The sequence below is a fragment of the Cebidichthys violaceus genome, unplaced genomic scaffold (assembly GCF_023349555.1).
Source record: "Cebidichthys violaceus isolate CVI_PGR_0920_01 unplaced genomic scaffold, fCebVio1.0.p SCAF_171, whole genome shotgun sequence".
Taxonomy (NCBI): domain Eukaryota; kingdom Metazoa; phylum Chordata; class Actinopteri; order Perciformes; family Stichaeidae; genus Cebidichthys; species Cebidichthys violaceus.
Window position 1 is genome coordinate 102,746 of NW_027176342.1, and position 20,896 is coordinate 123,641.

General features: G+C 44.1%; 1 protein-coding gene across 14 annotated transcripts in view; it reads left to right on the forward strand.

Moving 5' to 3' along the window:
- The first annotated feature begins 321 nt into the window (after nt 1-321).
- The window catches only part of unm_hu7910 (un-named hu7910), a 30,796-nt gene continuing 10,221 nt past the window's right edge, over nt 322-20,896 (forward strand). The window contains exons 1-25 of one of the 14 annotated variants that reach the window (XM_068712756.1): nt 2,167-2,630; nt 2,719-2,796; nt 3,834-4,007; nt 5,248-5,292; nt 6,070-6,138; nt 8,736-8,780; nt 8,867-8,911; nt 10,699-10,746; nt 10,857-10,898; nt 15,475-15,528; nt 16,198-16,302; nt 16,508-16,549; nt 17,798-17,833; nt 18,023-18,067; nt 18,304-18,333; nt 18,420-18,452; nt 18,552-18,587; nt 19,360-19,404; nt 19,522-19,602; nt 19,772-19,813; nt 19,895-19,980; nt 20,057-20,143; nt 20,236-20,386; nt 20,504-20,640; nt 20,761-20,859. In XM_068712756.1, the coding sequence (XP_068568857.1) occupies nt 2,435-2,630; nt 2,719-2,796; nt 3,834-4,007; nt 5,248-5,292; nt 6,070-6,138; nt 8,736-8,780; nt 8,867-8,911; nt 10,699-10,746; nt 10,857-10,898; nt 15,475-15,528; nt 16,198-16,302; nt 16,508-16,549; nt 17,798-17,833; nt 18,023-18,067; nt 18,304-18,333; nt 18,420-18,452; nt 18,552-18,587; nt 19,360-19,404; nt 19,522-19,602; nt 19,772-19,813; nt 19,895-19,980; nt 20,057-20,143; nt 20,236-20,386; nt 20,504-20,640; nt 20,761-20,859 (1,851 nt within the window). In that variant the 5' untranslated portion in view covers nt 2,167-2,434. Of the gene's footprint in view, nt 402-2,166; nt 2,631-2,718; nt 2,797-3,833; nt 4,008-5,247; nt 5,293-6,069; nt 6,139-8,735; nt 8,781-8,866; nt 8,912-10,698; nt 10,747-10,856; nt 10,899-11,263; nt 13,179-15,474; nt 15,529-16,197; nt 16,303-16,507; nt 16,550-17,797; nt 17,834-18,022; nt 18,068-18,303; nt 18,334-18,419; nt 18,453-18,551; nt 18,588-19,359; nt 19,405-19,521; nt 19,603-19,771; nt 19,814-19,894; nt 19,981-20,056; nt 20,144-20,235; nt 20,387-20,503; nt 20,641-20,760; nt 20,860-20,896 lie in introns of those variants that run through there. The other 13 variants (XM_068712758.1, XM_068712757.1, XM_068712769.1 and 10 more) reach the window with 13 other exon arrangements.

Genomic DNA, 20,896 nt, shown 5'->3' on the forward strand with positions numbered 1-20,896 from the left:
GCTTGGAAAGGCTTTAGTCACAATATGTATCTGTACACTTCGATTTAATGTATTTGTCCTACTATATAATAATTCTTGTATTTATATTCCTTTGCTTTAATGCACTAACTCTACTAATAAAGAGTAATAACATTATAATCATCATAAAACAGATGTTTAAACTCCTCTCTCTGCTGACACGGGGGTTTTACACTGGGAAGCTGTACCGCAACCTGATTGGTTAAAAATCCCCGAGAGCCCGCCCCTTTTGTCCCGCCTCTCTGGCTCTTATTGGTCAAACATACACGTCAATCACGGTAACTATGGACTTTGGCTTTTTTTTTTTTGCTGGTATCCAAGTGAAGACGTGATTCACGGAGCGATGGCCCAGAAGAAGACTCCCAAAACTCACCCCAGAAAAGGTCAGTTTCCTGTAATTTAACGTAGTTTTCTACGCGTTAGAACCAAACTAAACACATTCTAGGGAACGTTGAGAAGTGTTCTTTGATTCGGCTCACGTGCCGAGACTGTGGTCATCTTCCTCACTGGACCCGCCTGTGGTTACAAGTCTTCTTCAGGCGAACGTACGCGTCTAGAAGCGGGCACAGCCAGCAGTAACACACCATATTTACATAAGTTAAAGACAGTGTGTGTAATTAACCGATGCCGAATTAAGCAGTGGGTTTAAACCGTCCATGCACATATGTTAAATAGTGTTTCCTGAGGTTGTTTGCGTTCCTAATAAACGGAAGTATATTAAAGTTGAAGACATTTGCATAGAGTCTGTTTTTTTTGACGTCATCGCGCTGCGAGAGAGCCGAGCTAGTTTAGCCACTTTTAGCTCTCTGTCATTAATACACGAACATGTACGGTTTAAGCTTTTTAAAATAAAAGCATGCTCTGTGTGACTGGTAGCTTGTTGTCCAGCAGCAGCATGGCAGTGGCCCTGTTACTGATGCTAAGCTAACCTAGCTACCAGAGGTGATGTTCTGCTAACAATAAAGCTAACAAGCTGTTAACTTGTGTTATTGTTTTAGCAGAGAGCCGTTAGCTCACTGAGTGGTTCATGTTCTGCTGTCATGTATGCATGTTACAAAACTAATACTCATCTGTTTGTTTCCTTTCCTTGTTATCTCTCCTCGTTTCCTCTCCTAATTTCCTCTCCTCTCCCTGTCTCCTCTCCTCTACTTGGCTCGTCTCCTCTGTTCCTTCTATCTCGTGTCCTTGTTCCCTCTTATCTCCTCTCTCTGTTTTCTCTCCCCCCTTGACTCCATTCCTTCCTTTCTCTCCTCGTCTCTTCTCCATGTTGCTTGTCTCCTCCCTTTCCTCGTCTCCTCTCCTTTTTATCTCCTCTCCTCATATCCTGTCCTTGTTTCCTCCCCATCCTCTTCTCTTCTCCTTGTCTTTTCCCATTTCCTCGTCTCCTCTCCTTGTTTCCTCCCCTCTCCTCTCCTCATATCCTCTCCTTGTCTCCTCTCCTTGTTGCCTCTCTTCTCCTTGACTTTACAACCTTTCACCTAAACGCAAACATGCGGTACGAGGTCCTGATCCACCTGGGTTCAGGGTTCTGGTTCAGGGTTCTGGTCCAGGGTTCTGGTTCAGGGTTCTGGTTCAGGGTTCTGGTTCAGGGTTCTGGTCCAGGGTTCTGGTCCACATGTTTTCATCCAGCCTTGTTGTCATTATTGATGACTCATCATTGTTTCTCTATTCATTGTACTGTTTCACAGTACAAGTACAAGTATCTTCAAGTATTTCTTATTAAATGTGAGGTATTGTGTTGGTACTGGTGTACAATTACTTTCAACAAAAACTGTGACCTAGTAATATTTAAATATCAACGTGTGTGTGTGAGAGAGAGAGAGTGTGTGTGTGTGTGTGTGTGTGTGTGTGTGTGTGTGTGTGTGTGTGTGTGTGTGTGTGTGTGTGTGTGTGTGTGTGTGAGAGAGAGAGAGAGAGAGAGAGAATGTGTGTGTGTGTGTGTGTGTGTGTGTGTGTGTGAACAAACAAGTGTCAAGGTTATTTGGTGGGCTGTTCTGTCCTCTCTGGCATCTCACACACACACACACACACACACACACACACACACACTCTGTCCTGGGTTTGTCAGCTCTAATAATAGTGAGGATCAGGTTCTGGAGGCCAGTGGACTGTAGTGAGGAAGAGGAAGAGGAGGAGCTCAGTCTCTCCTGCTCAGCTCTCAGTCACTCTGTGTCGTCGTCGTCTTCTTTGCTGCTTTTATTTCATATCTTTTGAATATTTCTTCTTCTTTTGTCTTGAAGAACGTTTGAATAGCGTCTCAGTCTGTTTTATTCGGGTCTTGATCATCGTTGGTCACTTTTAAATGTAAACTATATATTTTACATTCATTTCTTTACGGTGGTCCGGTGTGCACTGGTCTGTGCCGGTTCCCCTCTGGTTCTGTTTTTGTGGGTCCAGCTGAGACCCGAGTCGGTCCATGCAGCGCTACCGCCAACAATATGGCGCCTCCTACCCCCCCGCAGCCTCCCCAGCTCCTGTAGAGGAGATCCATGCCGAAGAGGAGGAGGTAGAGGAGGAAGAGGAGGAGGAGGTGTACACTGAAGAGGAGGTGTATGGGGAGGAGGCTGAGCCGCTGATACAGGAGGAGGTGGAGCCTGTGGTCCAGGAGACAGGTAGGACTGGTGTAAGAACACGGTTTGACCTGGTTTGGTTTGGTTTGGTTTGGTTTGGTTCTTATCTGGCCTGGTTGGGTTTGGTTAGGAGGCGTTAAAGAGGAGGAGGAGGAGGAGGAGGCCTCACAGACCAAGGAGGAAGTGCAGCCCGACGTCCAGGAGACAGGTGGGAACGGTTTGGTTTGGTTTGGTTTAGTCAGGCTTGGCTTGGTTAGTTTATATTAGTTTGGGCTTGGTTTGGTTTGGTTTGGTTTGGTTTGGTTTGGTTTAGCTTGGTTTGGTTTAGCTTGGTTTGGTTTAGCTTGGTTTGGTTTGGTTTGGTTTGGTTTAGCTTGGTTTGGTTTAGCTTGGTTTGGTTTGGTTTAACTTGTGGAGCAGAGCTCAACATTTTGAATGTTTGAATTGTTGTGCATCATGAATTTAATGCAAACTCAATACAATCTCTTGTATATATTTACATTAGGCGACAAAAATCGTACGAATGTTAGTTGACAAAAATCGTACGAATTTTAGTCGACAAATCGTACGAATATTAGTCGACAAAAAATCGTACAAATGTTAGTCGACAAATCGTACGAATATTAGTCGTAAAAAATCGTACGAATATTAGTCGACAAAAAATCGTACAAATGTTAGTCGACAAATCGTACGAATATTAGTCGTAAAAAATCGTACGAATGTTAGTCGACATATCGTACGAATATTAGTCGGCAAAAATCGTACGAATGTTAGTCGACAAAAATCGTACGAATGTTAGTCGACTAAGATTATTTTTAGTCAATTAGTCGTTTTATGCTGGGTTTTTTTTTCAATACAATCAAGTTAATTTCCCAGAAACGTAATGAGCACATCTCTAAACCAAAGAGTAACAGATGTGGAGCTCTGTGATTGGATGTAGCGTTATGAAAGAACCAGATGTTTTCCTGAGAAGAGTCCGATCAACGGTCTTCCATCAGCTCAGTATTAATGTCAGCTGTTGTCGGTTCCTCTCTCTTCGTGGATGGTGACTCCCTCGCTCTATTCCCGGGTCGGCCTGCCGTCTCTGGCTTCCTGCCATGTTGTCTTTGGACGTAGATTTGTGTCAATAAAGTTTGTTTTAAATCATTAAAGCTCTGAGCTTAACGTTGCAGAACACTAACAGGGTCTGAGGCGTAAACGTAGAAAGTTACGCACTTTAAAATACCAAAACATTTGTATGTTTAGAGGGGAAGACGACGGTGGAAAGCAAGAATGGAAAGAGGACGGAGAGAGGAGGAGGAGAAGGAGGAGGAGCCAAGTACTCCATGTTTACCTGGTTCGTGGTCCTGGCTCTGCTGGGAGTCTGGAGCTCCGTGGCCGTGGTCTACTTCGACATCGTGGACTACGACAGCGTCATCGGTGAGTAAGACGAGTTTACGATGACATCGTTAATGAAGGAAGACGTCCAGATCTAAGTTTACATGATGATTGAAGCTGTTGATGCTCCTCACTTTAATCTCACTAAATGTAAACGAGTGGGAATATACAGTCAGAGCTTCACGTGTTAAAGCTGCATTCTCTCTAGTGTCCACCAGGGGGCGACTCCTCTGGTTGTATAGAAGTCTAGTCTAAAATGACTCTACTTCTCTCTTGATTTATTCCCTCAGTAAACATTGTAAACATGAGTTTATGGTCTCAATCTCTAGTTTACAGTCTTCTTCAATACAGCATGATGTTCATTTAGTACATTATGCTCCATTTAGAGTCAAACACACCATAAAGAGGGGATGATTTAGGGGCGGGGCTACACGCTGATTGACAGGTCTCTACCAGAGAGAAATAATGACGTGAAATCTGATAAACGAGCACGAGTGAGTCTCATGTTTTCAGGAGCAAAACCAAATAATGTTGTGACCTAGTTCCTGTTTCACACACACACACCTACACACACACACACACACACACACACACACACACACACACACACACACACACACACACACAGACCCAGACATTGAACTTTAAGTTTTCAAAATGTTGGTTTTCATACAGGAAGTGTCTGTCTTTATGTGGTTATGACAGTCATGCAGGAGTTTCACAAGCTCTTCCTCTCACACACACACACACACACACACACACACACACACACACACACACACACACACACACACACACACACACACAGCTGACATGTTTCTCTCAGGTTGTCAGTTCTCTCTCTGTGTATAAAGGGTTTCAGGGCTTCATGATGTGGAACAAATATAAATATATATAATACTGTGTGAGAAATAGAACTGTTCTGACAGTTTGTGATGACTAACCCTTCACAGTAAAAGCCTCCAAACAGAGTGTCTTCTCTGGACACAGCTGCAGACTGAATCTAATCTTTGGTCTATATACTGTGTATATATGTGTGTATATGTATATGTATATGTATGTGTATGTATATATATATGTGTATATATATATATATATATATATATACATATATATATATATGTATATATGTGGGCGTCATGCAGCCGTGTGTCTCCTCTGTGACTCTGTACTTCTTTGCACTGACTCTTCTTCTTCTTCTTCTTCTGCTCTCAGAGGTGCAGAGTGACCCTGTAGTGATCTTTACTCTTCTTCTTCTCTTGTTTCGTTTCTCTGCATGCAGCCAGAGCTAAGGAGTTTCGTATGAACTTCTCTGAAGTGTTACAAGGTACGCTCTCCAGCTCTAACACATGTGACATCTTCACCCCAAACTGCCCCCAGGAAGCAGAGCTCAGTGAGAGATGATGTACCGGCCCTTTAAATGAAACCTGCTTTCGGTTTGGTTTTTGTGTAGCTTTCTTTAGAACAGATGGCGTCGTCTTCCTCCTCCACATCCTTCCTCTTCCTCACTTCATGCACTTTGACACACTGTTGTGCTGTTATTAATAAGCTGCGTCTTCTCTTCTTATTAATAGCTCTGTGTCGCTGCAACACTTAGCGTAAAGTGAGGAACAGCTTCTGGTCTCATGAACACTTTATGTTTAAAGTAGATTCATGTTAATATGAAATAGAGAACATTTGTGTTATTATTGTTGAACTGAAGTTCAATACAAGAACGTATTAGAAAACTAAACCCTGAAGTAAGATGTGTCATTAGAGCAATAATTAACTTCCTCTTCTTCCTGTCCTCTTCCACCTCCTCCTTCCTCCCCTCCTATTCCCCTTCCTCCTCTCTTCTTCCTCCCCTCTTTCTCTCTACCTCCTCTTCCTCCCCTCTTCCCCTCCTCTTCCTCTCCTCTTCCTCCCCTCCTATTCCCCTTCCTCCTCTCCTCTTCCTCTCTACCTCTTCCTCTCCTCTTCTTCCTCCCCTCTTCCCCTCCTCTTCCCCTCCTCTTCCTCTCCTCTTCCTCTCCTCCTCTTCCTCCCCTCTTCTTCCTCCCCTCTTCCTCTCCTCTTCTTCCTCCCCTCCTCCTCCCCTCCTCTTCCTCTCCTCTTCCTCCCTCAGGTAAACTGATGGCCTACGACACCGATGGAGACGGAGACTTTGACGTTGAAGACGCTAAAGTTCTGCTCGGCAAGTCCGCTTTCTTTATTCCTTCTTCTTCTTCTGCCTGTTTTTCTCCGCGTGCCTCGTTTTATAACGGTAACCCGACTTCTTCTTCTTCTGTGGTGTGAAACCTACTGAAGCAGTGAGGGATGTCCTTGTTAGTTGTTGTTGTCTGAGAGACGAACGTTTGAAGAGATGTTGTGTCCGTCTGTGTTCACCCAGAACTCTACGACTCCTCATACTAGTACACAGAACTATGTATAAATATACGAGTATGAACCAGATGGTACAACGTTGACCACGCTGCCGTATTCACGCCTTTAGGACCTTATTTCGGCATCATTTTAATCTATTCATTGTAATTAAATCACAGCTAAATCAGTTTATTTTGGGTTCAAACAGCTGTAGTGAACCCAGAACTGGAGCCAAGATGGCCGCCTCTGTAGTTTAGAGGAAGCCTGACGAGACGGAGACAGGAAGTTGTTGTCTTTGGTTCATGTTCTTCTTTAACTCGCTGTCTTTCTCTTTCCCGCTTCGCCATCTTTTATTTCGTTGTCCTGGTTTTTGTTTCGGTCGCTCTCCATTCCTTTGTACCACCTCCTTCCTTCCTTCCTTCCCTCCTTCCTTCTTTCTCTCACTCTCTCCTCCTTCCTTCCTTATCTCCCTCACTCTCCTCCCTCCTTCCTTCTCTCCCTCATACTCTTCTCCTTCCTTCTCTCTCTCTAACACTCTCCTCCCTCCTTCCTTCTCTCCCTCACTTTTCTCCCTCCTTCCTTCTCTCCCTCACTCTCCTCCCTCCTTCCTTCTCCTCTTCCTCTTGATATACCTCCTCACGTCCTCCCCCACTTTGTTTTTCACCCTTGCTTCTCCCCCCCTCCCCTGTTTTCCATCTCCACCTCTGCTGCCATCCTTTCTGCGTTCCCTCCTCCCTCCCTTTCTCTCCCCCTCTCTCTCTCTCGTCAGGCTTGACCAAAGATGGCGGCGGTAGTGCGAACGCCGAGTCGCTTGAGGAGGTTCTTAATATTTTAGCAGAGGAGGGCTCTGATTGGATCTATGGCTTCTTCACCTTCCTTTATGACGTAGTGTCCTCACCCGTAGAGCGGGAGGAGGGGGAGGAAGGGAAGGAGGAGGAGAAGACCTCCTCTGATGACGAGGAGGTCAAGGGGGTCCCGCTGGACCTCCAGAACCAGTAGGAGGACAGGAAGCAGAGCCGGTAGCTCGGCTCCGTGGTCCCGCTACGACCAATGAGGACCCGACTGTGAGGTAGACCGGTCCGGCTGGAGGAGGATGGGGGACGGTCTGGTTCCCACTGCGGGGCCAGACTGAGCAGCACCGTCCTGTAGATGGAGGAAACTAAACCGTGTGAAGTACTACGTCAGTACTGGTCTACTGACGTAGTCTGGTCTACAGGATGCAGTTCATCTATTGAAGCACAGCGTTTAATGTGCCGGATTATGACACATGTTCTTATTTCTGCTCATGTTTCCCACGATTAAGATAATAGAAACATAGTTCCCTTAATGCTGAGCACCGTCACCATGGTGTCTATATTCATTCATTCATGTCTGTAAAAATCAACTTACAGACACTTTAGTCACTGTTTCATGTTTTAATTCATGTTGTCATGTTTGTGTTATCGTCACTTAGAGAAGCAGAGACTGTTTTTAAAAACAGCGATTCTCTTAAATCTCACATTTAAAGTCGCAGAAATAGTTTTTAATTTATCTCCCGATAGAGTGGTTAAGTCCCGCCCCCTTCAATCATGGGACGTTATTTTGGAAAAATGATCAACGGCGAGAAACAAACAGCTTTTTGATCCCGTTTGAATTGTGCCACGAATTACACATTTGATGTTTGTTAACTTTACACGTGAAAGAAGTCGCATTTTATTTTGAAAATACGACGTCAGAAATAATAAAACGCCCAAAAGTGTCTTAAATTGCCGATGCGTTCAGTACCAGGATGTTCTCTCTCCTTCTTTCTCTTCCTGTGTGATTAAAAAGAGTCGATGATAAAAACGCAACAGGTGAGATAACGTTACATTTGGAGCAATGCTAAGCTAGCTTGCTAGCAAGACAAGCTAACGGCCGTGTTGGTGTCGCTCACTGATCGGTTTCACACAAAACTAAAATAATCTACGACAAACTGAGACTTTCTTGACGTGTAAAATTGTTTCTTAAATTGACAAACGGGATTAAAAAAATATATATTTGTCATATTTTTTCCACTGTAAGCTTCTCTACGAGCTTAATTTAAGTATTTATTATTTACAGGAAATATAAAGTATAATAATTCATATTCAAAAGGGGGTCAGGGAGCAGAAAACCCTCCAAATATCATCATCATCATCATCATAAGAAGAAGAACAGACGATCTCCGTACTTTTGATTTGTGTGTTCTGTTGATATTAACTCATTCATATCAACGAGTCCTCTCTGCCTGTAGACCACTAACAGTCACACGGCTGTAGATCTTGAGATGTGATGCATTGATCATGTGTTTATGTGCTTCTACAGTTAATAATAACATTTGGTTGTATCGATATAAAAGCAGCGTTTCCAGCGTTCTCCGTGTTTAGCCCTGTGTTTGAGTCTTCATCGACGTTCCTCTTCTGTTCTGCTCAGATGAGAAGAAGTTGAAAGCTCTCAGCAGAGACGATCTGAGGAAAGGTACCGTCATTAAAGTGTGTGTGCATTTTCCAGCTCTGATGCTAAGCTAACGGCTAACGGATGCGTCTGTTTGGTGAACCTTGTAGAGGACAAGAAAGAGGTGAAGAAGAAGAAGAAAGGTGAAAGTAAAGGTAGAAACCTTTGATTCTCATCCGGACGGGTTTCAATGAGGCGTGAACCCTAAAATAACACGCCCTGCTTGGTTTAGTCCACTAAGTTTACTACTTTATTTACATTTGTCGTGTTGATGTTCAGCTAAATGAATGAACCTTGAGTCGTTTGACCCTCTGAACCCCAGCATGTTTGTTTTTAAACAATCGGCAAAACTACACCGTTTATCACAACCAGAAGCTTTAAAAAACGGCACGATTGTCAGATTTCCATCTTTCCGACGGCCCTTGAACACATCACGTGTGACGAAGACTTCCGTCAGAAAGAATCAACCAAAACAAAGCTTAAAGCTGTGATATTTCACTAAAAACCTCTAATGAAGAGTTCACTTTAACCAGGTTGTGTTAAAAACATTAAACTGTGAACTCCTCATGAAACTATGACGTCATGATTGATTCATCTCAGACCAACAGTCATGTGACCAGAAGTCAGAGAAACTGGAAACATGTTGGATATTTAGATTTTCCAGTTTTTATAAAACAAATGATCAAATGAATCCACTTGTTCTTTTTTTTTAATGAGTGATGTCATCATAAGTGTGTTGTTCTGCACTGAAGACACGTTCTAGTTCTCTCTACTTCTACTCGTCATGGTTCTGTTTCCATAGAGGAGCAGGACCTTTATTTTGTAGCTTAGCCTTATATAAAACGTTGACCAGTTCAGTTACTCAACAAAAACCATCAGCCTGCAGACACATCACTCACTTCCTCCTTCTGGTTTGATTACTTCCTCTTCTGTTTGAAGTGGAGGAAGTGAAGTAGATGTCCGTTTCCTTCAGGGTCGTTCTCTACCGATGCATTTAATCCCTTTTAATGTCTCTGGTTGTCCTTTTATGGTAATATAGGATCTACAGTATTTTTGCGTCACATTTGTGAGGTATCGCAAACTAACATACTATTCAAGTACGACGTGATGTTGAGTATGTAGCCCGTTCCAAACTGGATTTTGTGAAGGCAAGAAATGCCCAAATGTAGCAATAATATCTCGGTATGAGACGACGCTGCAACCACAGACTGAATGTAAGAAGAGGACGTAGTCATGGTGACGTCACTCGATGGTTTGTGGACGTTTTGAAGCCTCTAGTTCGGCGTTTTGTCCGTCGCCATCTTTGTTTTTTTTGCAACCACTGAACAGGAAGTGACCATATCTGGACTGAGGAGGAGTAACGTAGAGACGCCGTATACGTCTCTGGTAGAGACCTGTCAATCAGCGTGTAGCCCCGCCCCTAAATGTACTGTAGAAAATTAAATATTTAATCGTTTTAATTTCCCTTTCTGTGGGTAGAATCATACTTAATTGATGATTAAATAGGCAGTATGCAGTATTTTACTGGTTGATATTTCAAACACAGCTTAACTGAATTATTAAAACACAAAAAAAAACACATTTTCTTATTTTAGTTATCAATCATTTCTCAATTGAATGTACAAGTACTTTACTATAGTACAATATCTATATATTACACACTAATCTACTGACTGACATCACTTCTGTTTTTAGAGTCGATCACCTGTTTTTGCTTTGGAGTGTGTGTTTGTGGTGACGTTTGATACATTTCCAGAAATTTGCCAAAGGATTTTTGGGAATTTTGGAGAAAAATTAACTTTGCATTTCATTCCCATACATTCCTGTTTATTCCCTTGAATATTTCCAGACTCTTGCAGCCCGTAGTTTAATAGCTTCTTTGTGATGTCGTGACAGTTTCTTTTGGCTTCAGTATCAAACCGTTTCATATGTTTCGTCCTAGAAGACGAGACGTTAGAGGACTCTGATCCAGAGATTAAACTCCCAAAAGGTAGATTTCTCTGCGTGGGTTTGTTCGTGACATTAATCTCTCGTCGTGTCCATCTGTTGACTTGAAATGAGTTCACCGTGTGAATAAATAATGTTGTGTCTGACATCTAGCTGAAGCAGAGGAGACTTCTGCTAGAGAGAACACAACCAGAGGTACGGAAACGAGCCGCCTGCACGTCTGAAATAAAGACTCTTCTTTTGTTGTGACTCGATGTTTTTAAGGCACGTCTTTGGTTTAACAGCTGATTGATGAAAACAGATCCTCTGAGTGTGACTTTTTATTGGACTGAACTTGTTATTGTGGCCTTGCAGACACGAATAATTAATTTAACACTATGAATGTACATTGTGTAGCAGCATGTCACATCCTTTTCTAACAACTCAACTCAACAAAATACGTTGAATGGAACATCTCCCGTGTTGTTTTGTGTGAGTGGATGAACGGCGTGTTTCAAGTCATAGCTGTGCATCACATTCACGCTGCGCTTTAAAGTTCCCCCTTCAATCCAAAACCTCAGACCGTCCCGTCAGAGGAGCCCGGCTTCGCTCCGCTCTGAGGGAGGAGCTGAGGATGATCCACGAGAAGATGGAGGCCAAGAGGATTGCTCACATCGCTCTGGCCGAGATCAGGGCCTTCCTCGCCGAAGAGGAGGAGGAGAAGGAGAAGGCCTGGGCGCTGAAGATGAAGACGCTGGAGGCTGCGCAGGAGCAGCTGAGGGAGGAGAGGAGGAGGGAGGCGGAGAAGGAGAAGGCTGAGAAGGAAAGGATGGAGAAGGAGAAGGCTGAGATGGAAAGGAAGGAGAAGGCTGAGAAGGAAAGGAAGGAGAAGGCTGAGAAGGAAAGGATGGAGAAGAAGGCTGAGATGGAAAGGATGGAGAAGGAGAAGGCTGAGATGGAAAGGATGGAGAAGGAGAAGGCTGAGAAGGAAAGGATGGAGAAGGAAGCGAAGGAGAAAGCTGAGAAAGAGAGGTTGGCTCGAGAAAGGGCAGAAAAGGAGAAACAAGAGATGGAGAGATTGGCCAAGGAACGAGAGAGGGCCGAAAAGGAGAGGATGGAGAGGGAGAAGGAACAGTTAGAAAGGGAGAGGATGGCCAAAGAAAAAGCTGAAAAAGAGAAGCTGGAGACAGAACGCATTGCCAAAGAAAGAGATAGAATTGCAAGGGAGAAGGAGAGGCTAGAGCGAGAGAGGACTGAAAAGGAGAGGCTAGAGAAAGAACGAATGGCCAAAGAAAGAGCTGAAAAAGAAAAGCTGGAGAGGGAACGAATGGCCAAAGAAAGAGCCGAAAAAGAAAAGCTGGAGAGAGAACGAATGGCCAAAGAAAGAGCCGAAAAAGAAAAGCTGGAGAGAGAACGAATGGCCAAAGAAAGAGCCGAAAAAGAAAAGCTGGAGAGAGAACGAATGGCCAAAGAAAGAGCCGAAAAAGAAAAGCTGGAGAGAGAACGAATGGCCAAAGAAAGAGCCGAAAAAGAAAAGCTGGAGAGAGAACGAATGGCCAAAGAAAGAGCCGAAAAAGAAAAGCTGGAGAGAGAACGAATGGCCAAAGAAAGAGCCGAAAAAGAAAAGCTGGAGAGGGAACGAATGGCCAAAGAAAGAGCCGAAAAAGAAAAGCTGGAGAGAGAACGAATGGCCAAAGAAAGAGCCGAAAAAGAAAAGCTGGAGAGAGAACGAATGGCCAAAGAAAGAGCCGAAAAAGAAAAGCTGGAGAGAGAACGAATGGCCAAAGAAAGAGCCGACAAAGAAAAGCTGGAGAGAGAACGAATCGCTAAGGAAAGAGAAAAAGTAGCCAGGGAGAAAGAGAGGATGGAGCAGGAACGCATCGCCAGGGAAAAGGCAAGAATTGCTCAGGAGAAGGAGAGATTAGAGAAAGAAAGATTGGAGAAGGAAAGAGTTGCACGAGAACAAAAGGCGAGGATGGAGAGAGAACGCATGGCGAAGGAAAGAGAGAGAATCGCCCGGGAGAAGGAGAGAATCGAACAGGTGAGGATGGAGAAGGAAAGGATGGAGAGGCTGAGGCTCGCCAGAGAGAAAGCTGCTCGGGACAAGATGGAGGCAGAGAGGCTGGCGAAGGTACAAGCGAAGAAACCAGAGCTCCCGGAGAGGAAACCAAACGCTTCCCAGATGAAAACTTCGGAGGAGAAAAGCAACCGAACGAGTGCGTCGGCGGTCAGGAGGGAGAAGAGTGTTGTGCAGGAAAAGATGGCCGTCGGTGGGAAGAAGTAATGACTCCGTGGATCTAAGTTACTACCTTATAACTGGTGCTAGAACTAGAGCTAACGTGTAACATCTTGCAGGTGAATTCTCATTTCATAGAGTAAGGACATTTTAGAGGACAGTCCATTAACTGTGAATCCCAACAATTTAATATAACATGTATTTGCTTTTATCATGTACATGATAAAAGCATGTATTAAAGGTATGTTTCTGTTTCATGACGCACTGGACCGACTTATTTTTGCATTATTTTTAGGATTTTTACTTTAGTCCTTTTACAGAAAGAAACCAACTAATGTAAATGTAGTCGTCAATAAATGTGGGTATTTGTAGAGACGTGCTTAGCTAGTGTTGCTACCTGGGGCCCGTATTTCAAAAGTACCTCATAGGATTATATTGGTTGGATTGGATTTAATTCTGATCTGATCTGAAAATTGGAAAACTCAAAGCAGCTCTGAAGCTAGCTAGCCCGCTAGCTACTTACCACAGAGGTCAATGGAGTTAAGTTAACTGCAGTTAGCATCACCTCAGCTTAATTAGCAATCGTTTCAAGTAAGGCGGCAACCTCCGGGTCTGAATAGGGAAGTCAAGTGTTAAAGCTGCATTCTCTCTAGTGTCCAGCAGGGGGCGACTCCTCTGGTTGTATAGAAGTCTAGTCTAAAATGACTCTACTTCTCTCTTGATTTATTCCCTCAGTAAACATTGTAAACATGAGTTTATGGTCTCAATCTCTAGTTTACAGTCTTCTTCAATACAGCATGATGTTCATTTAGTACATTATGCTCCATTTAGAGTCAAACAGACCATAAAGAGGGGATGATTTAGGGGCGGGGCTACACGCTGATTGACAGGTCTCTACCAGAGACGTATACAACGATTCAAGTAGCTGGACAGCGAGACATGTTGGTTGCCATCTGTCCTACAAATGCTTCATATTAGACAAACATTTACTTACATTTGGATGCGAAAGCTGCGCTAACGCTAGCTCCTGTTAGCAAATGGTCCTCCATGTTTGGAGGACCAGTCAACTGAAAACTAAAAGTACTAAACTCTGCACCAGCAGAACATATCAGCAGAAAGCCACTGATATAGATGGTGATCAGATCACCATCTATATCAGTGGCTTTCTGCTGATTGCGCTGATATGTTCTGCTGGTGCAGAGTTTAGTTCTTTTAGTTTTCAGTTGACTTTGACATTTGACACTTACATAGTGAATAACTTTTAATAAAAGATCAACAACGACTGTATAAAGATGTCAAAACTTGCCAGTAAGATGGACCATTTAATCCACTTAATCACTATATTCTAATGAAGTATTTTGTGTTTTTCTTGAGGATGATGATGTCAGCTTTAGGTACTTAAAATATGGAAAGAAATCTTGAAAATCCTGAAATGTGTTTTTTAGGTGAAAAGGTGCAAAAGAAGAGTAAAGCAGGTTAATACTCTTCCTGCTGTGTGTCTGTTGGAGGCATCTTGCTTCACTTTCGTTTGATGATGTTCTATAGAAGATGTTTTATTGTGGTGAAGAACACGTCTGAGAGGAAGAAGACCTTCTCTCTCATGATGCCGGCCTCTCATATGTTGGAAATAGAGTTTTAAATAAATGCTGATTCAATACAAAGTCTGCCATCAGGATTTACTCTGGAGGGGTGGAAGACAGGAATAACCCTGTGGCGTCTGATGTTTAGTTTAAAGGTGACTAGTGTCCTCTTACCTGTTTAAAGCCTCACTTCAGGGATTCTCTCAGAGTTTTACTTGACTTTCATTTGTTGTGTTTTCTTTAACTCAGATATTCTTCTTTTCCTTCAGAGTGTCAGACGGTCTGTGTTGAATAAATCTGAATTGAGAAGTGTTTTGTCTTCCTTGTTGGTGAAAACCGGCTGAAGAACGTGGCGTCCTCCTCTTCCTCTGTTCTACGTTATCTCTCTCCACCACGGCTTCCTCCTCTCTTCTCTCTCTCCTCTTCTCAGCTCGTTTCCGTCACAAGAAATATAATCTTCTGTAGCTCCTGAGAAATGAGACTTAAACTGCTGCTGTTCTCCACGAGGCACAGTCTGTGTATTCAACGGTCCATGTCTTCTTCATCACGTACACAATGACATTAGCATTGTTTAGGTGTGGGAACATTTAAAAAGCTCCACTTTTCACTTTTCACTTCACAAGTTAATGATGGTCTGGTGGAGTCAGGAGCTCTGGTCTTTGCTGTAATGGTGTTCGTTCTCTGGTATCTCTGGTCTGAGTTCACCAGGAGGAGTTTTCACTGTGTGACAAGACGTCTGCTGGTTCACTGCAGCTGTATGAACACAAAGTAAACAGACTGTAAACTTAATCACAATAAACAGATTAAAACAATATAATAACGACATGATGATGCAGATTTGTAAAAAGTCTGAATTCATGTTTTGTTCTCTTCTCAAGACGACAAACATCTTTTAAACTACTTGTTCTCTGAATGGAGAGAAGCTCTTTATGGTGAAGACACTGATCTCACTTTAACCTCGTGTTCCACTGAACAGGGCTGAAGGCTGCAGAGAGACCACAGGTGGGAGATTCACCTGAGGACAAAACAGGTGAGGAAGTGATCTCTCTCTCTCTCTCACACACACACACACACACACACACACACACACACAGTAGAAGAGTGTCCGTTGTCAAGCGAGCTGACGGTGACCTGGTACACCTCGTTCCCACCCGTGTGTTCAGAGCTGAGGGTGTGTCTGCAGAGCGTTCCACCAACAAAGCAGCTTCACACGGACACACTGAGGCTTTAAATCAGCTCCGCCCAGCTCCTCTTTCACACCGGACCGCCCAGCACAACCGCTCAGATGGTTTTCTTTTGCCCCAGAACATCCGGACGAGTTCTTAAGGTTCAAGCGTTGAATTAAAAGTCGTTTCCAGCATCAACGATGTCTGGCTGTCGGCATTCAGACAGGATGACGACAGTTTCAGAGCAGCAGGTGTTCCAGGTTAAAGGGTGACCGTGTTAGCTGGTGACTTTCACACGTAGTAGAAACATACGACAATGAGTCGTAGATAATAAACACAGACATTTGAAACTGATAACTGAAACTTCTAGACAACAAAGAAATGATTAAATGATTCAACAACAACTTCAGGAATGTAATTATTATAATAAGTCACAGCCGTAGATCTTAATCAGGGTTTACAGCTGTTCATTTTTGGGTGAAATGTTGTTAAATATATATCGTACATCTCGTCTGCTTTTTAAAAACCAAAAGAGACCAGCGAGCGTCCGGCTGAAACGACCAATCGGCAAGCTGCAGAGCCACAGGGGGCGGAGCCAACACGAACCACGTCATCCGAAACCTCGACCGGTGAGACAGGTGTGTTTTTAATGTCTGTACGTTATTTCCCTTTGCTTTCAATACATGAATTAATAAAAGTGCATTAATGCCGATCAAACACTCTATAAGTGTTCCTCTCTAACAACGAGCAACGGATTGACAACTGAAATATAATGGACCCAAAGCATTGTGGGAAGTGTAGTGCGTCTCATTCTGTTATTACTGCTTTGTTTGACGTCCTCAGAGAGCGCCTCGTCATCCGTCCACGACGACGACGATGATGAAGGTATGTGGACTGTATTGTGACAGCTGAGTGAGGAAGAACCAGGTTTTCCTCACTAACTGAGGAAGCAGAAGAGCAGAAGTCAGTGTGTGTTCATGCTGAGATGATTGAATGCTTCTTCTGTATCATCAGGTGCACTGAATGGACAAACCTGTGTGGACACCTGTCCACACATTTGAGACCACTTGAGGTTTTAAGAATGTTATAGTTAATATTCTTAACTTCCAAAATACCAAGGAGGATTCCTTGCATGTGAAAACCTACTAAATATACCTGATTCTGATCTTTTAGATTTCATGAAGGGATCTCTTAATGCTACAGCACACACACACACACACACACACACACACACACACACACACACACAGTGATCATTTACATATATTTAGACAACAACAACAGTGTTGGACGCACAAAGCCAACTCCATAAAGAAATGGTTTTCCCAGTTTGTTGTGGAAGAACTTGACCTCAACCCCACTCAGCACATCTTACCGCCATTTTGTATTTTGGCTGTTGCCAACATGGTTTTAGGTGGTTGCCATCACCATCTTGTTTTTTGGTCTTGACCATCCGTATCTTATTTTTTGGCCGTCTCCATCTTGGTTTTTGACTTTCACTATCTGCGTTTTTGTCCGTTGCCATCTTGGGGTTTTTTTTCAACCAAAAGTGTCATGAGAGGGTGGAGCTAAGTGCAACCGAACGCTCCTAAGAGATTTTGAGTCGACCAAAATGTTCCAATTAACTTTCCTGGAGTGAAGACACTCTGTGAAAGGGTTAAAGCTGTAAAACGCAAAACAGGGACAGTTGCCAGACCGAACAATGCAGAGTAAAATACAGGTAGAGACCTGTCAATCACTGTGTAGCCCCGCCCCTAAAGATAGAGATGAGACCATAAACTCATGTTTACAATGTTTACTGAGGGAATAAATCAAGAGAGAAGTAGAGTCATTTTAGACTAGACTTCTATACAACCAGAGGAGTCGCCCCCTGCTGGACACTAGAGAGAAGTAGAGTCACTTTAGACTAGACTTCTATACAACCAGAGGAGTTCGTGAACATGAAGAGTTCTCAGGTGTCCACACGCGTGTGTCCATCGCATCAGTCTTCTGTTAAATGAATGCTGAATACGTTTCCTGTGACGTCTGAGTGTTACCTGCTGCCTGCTCTCACCGTGCTTCAACCTGTGTGGTCAGCTGACATGACGACGTCACAAAGGTAACTCTGTCATCACCTGTCTGTGTCTGATCCAGTCTCTAGATCTTACGATGTGGAGTCTGAAATCCAAGGTTGGTCCTGCAGATGGTTTAGTGGCTGTGGTTGGGTGTGAAGCTCTCTGCATGTTGTTCTCTGTTTGAGTCTCACCTGAGTCTGCTCCCTCACTTCCTGTTTGTCTGCTGCAGGACTAATGCTACTGATTACTTGATGGTGTGTGTGTGTGTGTGTGTGTGTGTGTGTGTGTGTCTTGGCATGTCTAGCTGCCGTCCCTCTCCCTCCGTTGGTGGAAGAGGACTTTGTTCCAGGTCAGTTATTCACAGTCTTTTATTTTATTTTCTTCAGTGGTGGAGGAAGTATTCAGATACTTTACTGCTGAAGTAAAAGTATGTAAATGTGGTTGAAGTACTTAAAGTAAAAGTATTGATTGAACATTCGATAGTTACGTCTGAGACGTAGAAGAGGAAAAGTATGAAGTAGTAAATGTTCAAAAGTACAAGTACCTGAAATGACAGTAGATTTACAGAGTGACTGTCTGTTACAGATGACCCTCGAGACAGTCTGCATCCCCACGGTGAGTAAAGGTCTTCTTCTCTGTCCTCTGCTTTTAATAGAAGGTCATAGTTTTCATAGTAACTGTTGTTGTTTGTCTTATTTCAGAGGATCAAGCTGAAACCATAGACACAACTGGAGGTGAGACATTTAAACAGCAGCAGTCACTACACAGTCCTGTTGCTCTTCTATTAGAGGACACTGAGCTCTTGATGAGTGTCTCTGTGTTTCATGTTGCAGTTCTGGTGGAGGAGCGGCCCTCAGAGGAGAGTCATGGTGAGTCAGATACACTGTCAGGGTCTAAACCCCTTAAAGTCTTGGCCCTGACTCGGTCTAAACCCCTCAAAGTCTTGGTCCTGACTTGGTCTAAACCCCTTAAAGTCTTGGTCCTGACTCAGTCTCAAAGTCTTAGTCCTGACTCGGTCTCAAAGTCTTGGCCCTGACTCGGTCTCAACCTCTCAAAGTCTTGGTCCTGACTCGGTCTTAATGTCTTGGTCCTGACTCGGTCTAAACCCCTTAAAGTCTTGGTCCTGACTTGGTCTAAACCCCTTAAAGTCTTGGTCCTGACTCAGTCTCAAAGTCTTGGCCCTGACTCGGTCTAAACCCCTTAAAGTCTTGGTCCTGACTCAGTCTCAAAGTCTTGGCCCTGACTCGGTCTAAACCCCTTAAAGTCTTGGTCCTGACTCAGTCTCAAAGTCTTGGCCCTGACTCGGTCTAAACCCCTTAAAGTCTTGGTCCTGACTCAGTCTCAAAGTCTTGGCCCTGACTCGGTCTAAACCCCTTAAAGTCTTGGTCCTGACTCAGTCTCAAAGTCTTGGCCCTGACTCGGTCTAAACCCCTTAAAGTCTTGGTCCTGACTCAGTCTCAAAGTCTTGGCCCTGACTCGGTCTAAACCCCTTAAAGTCTTGGTCCTGACTCAGTCTCAAAGTCTTGGTCCTGGCTCGGTCTTGAGGTCAATGTTTGCTCTGATAATACGTCTTCTGAGGTAAGTTATAATGACACCAATCTGAATCTTGAGCCTTGATAAGTTTTTCTGTTTGTTCTGTAGACTCTGGACGACGCTTGACAAGCTCCACGTTTACACAAGAATCAGGTACGTTGTCTAAATATGTTGAGTCTACGTCAGCAGCACACGTCTGAGGACAGACGGTGTTTTGTTCTGGAGGCGTTCTAGATGTATAAACACGTGGATTGTTCATCTGTCTGTCAGAGCCAGGTGTGGAAGCAGAGAACCAGTCTGAACCACCAGTAGAACCAGAACCACAGAGCGACACACCAAAGGAGACAGAGGGTGAGCGCGCACACACACACACACACACACTATCCAGGTTATTAAACGCTCCCATCTAGTGGTTAGTAGGGAGATGACAGCTTGACCGTCCTTATTATCTATAGTTTCTTCTCACTGAGAAGTATTGTCTGTGATGGTGGTGGACACTAAAGTGTCTCCTGTGTCACAGGGACAACAGGGACACAGTCCGAGGAGAAGCTCAAAGAAAAAGGTACCGGAGGAGTATTTTAAACAAACACGTGAGTGATATGAAGTTTCTTCTCGTGTTTGATTTCTCGTCTTTGTCCTCCAGCAAAGAAGAAGAAACCGAAGCTGTTGAATAAGTTTGATAAAACGATTAAAGCGGAGATCGACGCTGCAGAAAAACTTCGTAAGAAGGTACGGCTTCCTCTTCTCCGCCTGCTTTGTGTGTCTTCTACGTTAACGTACTTCATCGATCACTTCTGTCCATCAGGGGAAGCTGGAGGAGGCTCTGAGAGCCTTTGAGACTCTGGTGCAGCAGCATCCACAGAGCCCCCGAGCCCGCTACGGGAGAGCCCAGGTACCAGAACCACACGGTCCTCCAGTACCACACAGTCCTACTGAACGTTACTGACTCTCCCTGTGTGTGTGTGTGTGTGTGTGCGTGTGCAGGCGGAGGACGACCTGGCTGAGAAGCAGCGTAGTAACGAGCTGCTGCAGAAAGCCATCAACAGCTACAGAGAAGCTGCTGAGCTCCCTGACGTCACCTCTGACCTGCTGAGAGCGGCGCTGAAGAGACGGGCGGAGAGACAGCAGTTCCTGGGTGACACAAATACCACAAAATACCACAAAATACTTCTTTTGAGACAGCGACCTCTATGGTTAAGTGATGGCACTTCAGCGTAGCGTCGAACCTTCGTCCGTTGTGTTTCTCCATCAGGTCGGATGCGAGGCTCTCAGGCCACGCTGGAGAAGATGGTTCAGATCTTTCCAGAAGACATCGGGCTGAAGAACGAACTGGGCGTCGCCCACCTGCTGCTAGGAGACAACAAGGGCGCCAGGAAGGTCTTTGAGGAGGTGTGTGTGTGTGTGTGTGTGTGTGTGTGTGTGTGTGTGTGTGTGTGTGTGTGTGTGTGTGTGTGTGTGTGTGTGTGTGTGTGTGTGTCCTCCTCTCTGATTGGTCGTCTGTTCCCACAGGTTCTGGAGGTTTCCCCGATCAACGGCTTTGCTAAAGTTCACTACGGCTTCATCCTGAAGTCAGAGAACAAGATAGAAGAGAGTATTCCATACCTCAAGGTACTCTCTGTTTATGTATATATGTAATACAAATACA